Below are 5,341 nucleotides of genomic sequence, written 5' to 3'. Positions count from 1 at the left end.
ACAAATATCTAATCTAAATCGACAAAAAAAAAACCCTGTAAGAATCACTTCATCTTCTCAAGCATTTACAACAAGAAAAACTCAAATCCTGTAAATTAATAACCGGCCAGAGGAGAGAGTTGGCAAAGAGTGAATTTCAAGGATGATTGGGAATGATATATATATATATATGTATATCTATATATATGTATATATATATGTATAAATATATGTATAAATGCATGATGTATATATAACTGATATAAAATATTAACCAATTATTATTTAGTAGAAATTAGTTCAATTTTATATCCATATGTAAATTTGACCAAATTCATTAGATAACATCAAAATGATTAATTTTAGCTCCTAATCGATCTGTCGTCTCATAGATAATCCATCTATCAGCTTGTTATTATATATTTATATATCCATCAATATCATTATTATAAAGCTTAATGATTAACAAAAATCCGCTACTAATTATTGGGACTTATCTTGAATTTTCTTTATCGAATGACATGTGGTGAAATATATATTGAGTGTAGCTAAGGATATATATATTAAGATAGCGTGTTGAGTTGAAAATGTTGAAATAATTGGATCGCGCATGAAAGTACCTATTCCAGTTCATGTTGCCATTTCTAACCTATATATTAATTACATTTTCACATTAATATAATTTTATATGAAGTAAATGTTTTATGTGGAGAATATTTATACAAAATTAATTTTCCTTGCAAAATTTTATATATTTGAGTTTTTTTTTTTTTGCTCGTATTTTGGATATATCCAACCGTCTCATGTCAATTTTCTAGCTCTAAAAAACAAATTAAGAACTAGAAATCAAAGGAAGAATATATTTACTATTTAAGATTTCTCTGACCAAAACTTATTGTTATGTAATATTTCTAATTTTTTCTTTGTCTGACAATAACATATTTTTTCCACACGTTTTAAGGTGATATTTAGCCAAAAAAAAAAAAGAAAAAAGTAACATCACTCGTCAAATAATTATTACTTATGACAGGCTTCTTGAAATTAAAAACCTTTCTAATCAACCAACAAGTAACAATACAGAATTTATATAAAAACTCACTAAAAATAGGTAAGGATTATGTATATTTTTCTAATAAAAAAAATCATATTATTTTTAAATTATTATTATCAATTTTTGATGTGGGGGCACCGGACACCCATGATCCACCCCTGAACTCTAGTTGGCCGTAGCCCGTAGGGCAAAAAAAAATAAACAAGCAAAAACAGTTCTAGAAAGGAAGGAACGACCAAATTATAAATTTCTTCTTTATAATAGTTTTTTTCTGGCAGAAAAACAACCTAGGAAAAATGAAATGATATCTGGTGTTGAGTTGTAATAATCGATCGAAGAATTTGTAGATAAGAAAACTTGGCAATGGGGAAAGATAGGAAGGAGTAAATTTCCTTGGCATATGTCACGCTTTTTATTTCTTTAGGGAAAATAATAATGTTAAAAGTAAAATTGGTTTAAATTTCTATACACAAACTTAAGTTTGTATTTAGTTTCTATCAGAAAAATTATATATCTATACTCTCAAATTTATAAAAACAATATTTTTGAACTATCTGAATTCACATATTTTTTCTCGGCCGAAAATCGATACAAAACAGTAAAAATGTGATACTAATATATGATATTTGAATATCAATATTTTTAGATTTGATACTAATATGTGATTTTTTAGTATTCAAACATATATAACAAGTACTGATATTAATGACAAATTTGACTTTTCGAATGAAAATAAGTACAAAACATTGAAATAAGATACTAATATTTGTTATTTGAGTGTCAATTGTTTCAGATCTGATACTAATATATGATTTTTTAGTACTCAAATATGTGCAACAAATGTTGATATTAATAAAGTTGTTCTAATATTATACTCAAATTCTTATATTTTGTATCAAATATTTAACAGTTGATACTAAAATATTATATATTAGTATTATAATTTCAATGTTATATCCATTTTAATCATTAAAAAACTATATGGGGTCCAGGAGTGTAAAACATTTCTTTGTGGATCAAGAATTACAAACACATATTTTTTCTGAACTAAATGCAAAATTAAGTTTGATTTTGAGGATTTAAAGCAAATTCATCCATAATGTGAAAAATACAAAATTTGAGCATGTCTCGGATATGGACTACGGGTCCGGATCACTTCTCTCCCCGCCTACGGTATCCCGGGTATCTTGCTGAATCGCCACAGAATAATTTTATTTACTATATATATGTAGTATCTTTATTTATTTTGGCTTTATTCTTATAATTTAAGTTATTCAACTGTTAAATGATTTCTCTTTCAAGTCACAAAAATCTATAAATACGATAAAACTTACCTCCAAATTTTATTTGTTTCTACTCATTTTTTCAATATTTAATCAAAATTATAAAAATACTTCATATTCATTTATTTAATAAAAAATCATAAATACCAATTTTAATAAATATTTATTTATCCATAATTATCATATCTTAATAAAATATAATTTATCTTTATCAATACTTTTAAATTTTAAAATTATCATATAATCTCTAACATAAAAAAAAATTTAAAAGTTTTTATTTTGATATGTAAGTCTAACAAAAACAATATTAATTTCAAATTTTTTTAATACACAAGCAATCATCGAGTGCCAATGGATGGTAGTAATACATAAGAACTAGATGCATAGAATAACTATTTTGTGCCATGTAAATTTTGATAAACAAAAACTACTCGATAAGATTCCAAAAATATTTCATCTTCTTTTAATTTACAAATATTTAAAAAAAAACTACTTTTGTAAATTTGTTGTTTATCTATGTAATTAATATATATAACAAGATATTTATTTATATATACTTTTGAGCTTTTAAATGATCATATCAACCTAACATAAAATCATAGTCATAACACATTCATGCGAGTTACGAGATCGACTATATGAATATTAGTTCTTCAAGCTAAGCGACTTTCCCAAATGAAATAACTTACATCAAAATCTAAGAAATCATCCTTAACCATTTTTATCCAAGTTTTAAATGACATACCAATCCTTCTACGCATTTCATTAACTCGACAATCTAAGATATGTCATATTAGAGCCGTGTTTGATATTATCTTCACATATACTGATGTATCTCGTCCGAATACATTCCGTTAGCTCATCCACAATAAAGCAAAGAGGTAAGGACATAAAGCGGATCCTTGACGAAGTCCTACTGCCGATGATGTGATCTTAACCTATTAGATATGATGAAGTATATCAAAATTGTATATCAAATAGGTGAGTATCACTTCATTTGTGGGCACAGAGGTTGACACCGTGAGTGAGCATTATAAAAAAATATGCGTGTATATGTGTGTTTCTTTTTTTTTTTTTTGCTTCCCCATGCAAATGGTTTTCTAGTAGAACGTACAAAATTACCGTAAGAAGATAAGCTGATCGAAAATCCTCGGCTTTTACGAAATCTATATCATATATATCAGAATTCAGAACTTTTATGTGACTATATGTCTTTCTAACTTCTTTCTGCATGCCTCTTCAAATTCACACGTATTTCCCTAGCCTTATCTCTCAATCAAATTCCCTCATATTTCGTTCCATCAGAAAACTTACGGACACTACGTACGAATGGTAATCCGGATATTCGTTTACGCTCGTTTCCGACTCTATTGTCGTTATTATACTAAGTGTGGCCTGTTCTCTTTCATGGCTAAGCCGGCCTGATCCCGAAGAATCCACGTTTCCAGATTTCAGATACGCATGTTGTTCCTTTTGATTAGTAATAAAAATATTGGTACTATTTACCCAAGCGTTATTATCCCAATATAGTCTGAAATTTCAGATTGTGAGCGGTTGATATAAATGTTGTGATCTCAAATTTTGTTACTAACTTAATTTTTATTATAATTATAAAGCTTGATATAAATATAACATGTGAAGCTGGCACAAGCTCTAGCCGAGTACAGAAGAAAGATTTGACGTATATATTACTAATTATGAGACGTCACGCTTGGGTAGATTGTTGATTTGGTTTGTTTGCTTGGCCTCCGTGTTGATGCAGTTCCCTTTCTTCTCTCATGACAGCTGCAGCAGAAACATAATAGGCCACCGCAAATAGTCCATGTATGAAACACAGAACCCCTCCAATGGACAATACCCGATGGTGCACTATTCCACAATCTTTTCTTGATTTTGAGTTTGCTGATGTTCCGGAGATGAGGAGTATGAATGCAATGCCTAACATGATCCTGGAACACCAGTACAATTGATGTTACATGTCTGTGAAAATTCAAAGAATAATTAAACCATATGGAGACACGACTCAAAACCATAAGTACCATGCTAGAACGTGGGAAGCAAAGGTGAGTTGCTTGTTAGGAGAAGCTCCTTCCATTTCTTCTTTGGATCTGATGAGGACGCAACCGGCCAGCAAATTGGTTATAATGTGAGCAAGGGACAAGAGCACAATTGCAGCCAAACCAAGTTTGAAAGCCTGATAACTGGGGTCTCGGCATTCAAATATCCACACTCTCGAATGTTTAACCTGCAGTGCGAGAAAAACACGCACAAAAATAAATATTCGATTTCGGAAACAAGAACATGAAAGTCTCCAAGTCTTTTTTTTAAAGAAAAAAATCGTGTCCTATCATAATCAGACAAACCTTGCTCTGGGCAATCTCAGCCTGGATTCCAAGAATTCCGGCTACTATATCCATAACCATGATAAGAATACAAACGAGAAAGTCCATGTTTCTTGCCATGATTTTAACAGATGCAGATGGCTGTTCACTCTACGAATAGAACGGGAGTCTTCCAATCCTTGTTGCTCCTCTTCTTATTCACAGGCACGTTAATTACGAAACCAAGCAATCAATCCTTCCAGCTGCACTATCGAGAATCTGAATATAGTGGATTAAACCCATATGGACAGGCTAGCTTCGAGAAAAAAGGTTCTTTTGTCTCCAGATATCTCTTTTCCCTGCATTTTTAGGTGTACACACAACCAGATTCGTTTCATGGGCGACAAGAAAAGGCAGCGTGGTGTTCATTCATATATCACCCGCATGCCATGTTACTCCATTTTTGAGATCCACCTCGCATTTCAAATAAGGGGAGAACGCATCGCATTTTTAGAATTAACAATTCCAAAGTTGAAAATCAATGAAAGTATCTGTCCAAATAAAAAAAATTCAATGAATGTATTAAATAATCACTAGTAATACGTTTGAAATTCGCAAACTTCGAGTCTAGGCCAAACTCCTTACAATTCACTCTCGATAAAAAAAACAAAAAACAAAAAAAAAAAAGACAACCCAATGGTCTTTTT

The 5,341-nt window shown here is 30.2% G+C and overlaps 1 protein-coding gene across 1 annotated transcript; it reads right to left on the bottom strand.

Annotated features, from left to right (window-relative positions):
• Positions 1–3,912: 3,912 nt before the first annotated feature.
• Positions 3,913–4,973, bottom strand: LOC142518890 (protein DESIGUAL 2-like). The gene is made up of 3 exons (XM_075621739.1): positions 4,677–4,973; positions 4,353–4,558; positions 3,913–4,262 (listed from the first exon to the last, which is right to left on the bottom strand). Exons 1-3 carry the CDS (start codon positions 4,773–4,775, stop codon positions 4,019–4,021), a joined length of 549 nt encoding a protein of 182 aa, XP_075477854.1. The 5' UTR covers positions 4,776–4,973; the 3' UTR covers positions 3,913–4,018.
• Between the last annotated feature and the right edge of the window lie 368 nt (positions 4,974–5,341).

This window comes from Primulina tabacum, chromosome 11 (genome assembly GCF_025594145.1).
Source record: "Primulina tabacum isolate GXHZ01 chromosome 11, ASM2559414v2, whole genome shotgun sequence".
NCBI classification, from domain to species: domain Eukaryota; kingdom Viridiplantae; phylum Streptophyta; class Magnoliopsida; order Lamiales; family Gesneriaceae; genus Primulina; species Primulina tabacum.
The sequence above is the reverse complement of the archived record's forward strand: the minus strand, read 5'-3'. Positions and strand labels throughout refer to the sequence as shown.

Coding starts and splice junctions, on each gene's coding strand:
- LOC142518890 (XM_075621739.1), bottom strand. CDS start 4,775: ATGGCAAGAAACATGGACTTTCTCGTTTGTATTCTTATCATGGTTATG. Junction 4,559..4,676: donor CTGAGATTGCCCAGAGCAAG/GTTTGTCTGATT, acceptor CTCGCACTGCAG/GTTAAACATTCGAGAGTGTG. Junction 4,263..4,352: donor GCTTCCCACGTTCTAGCATG/GTACTTATGGTT, acceptor CTGGTGTTCCAG/GATCATGTTAGGCATTGCAT.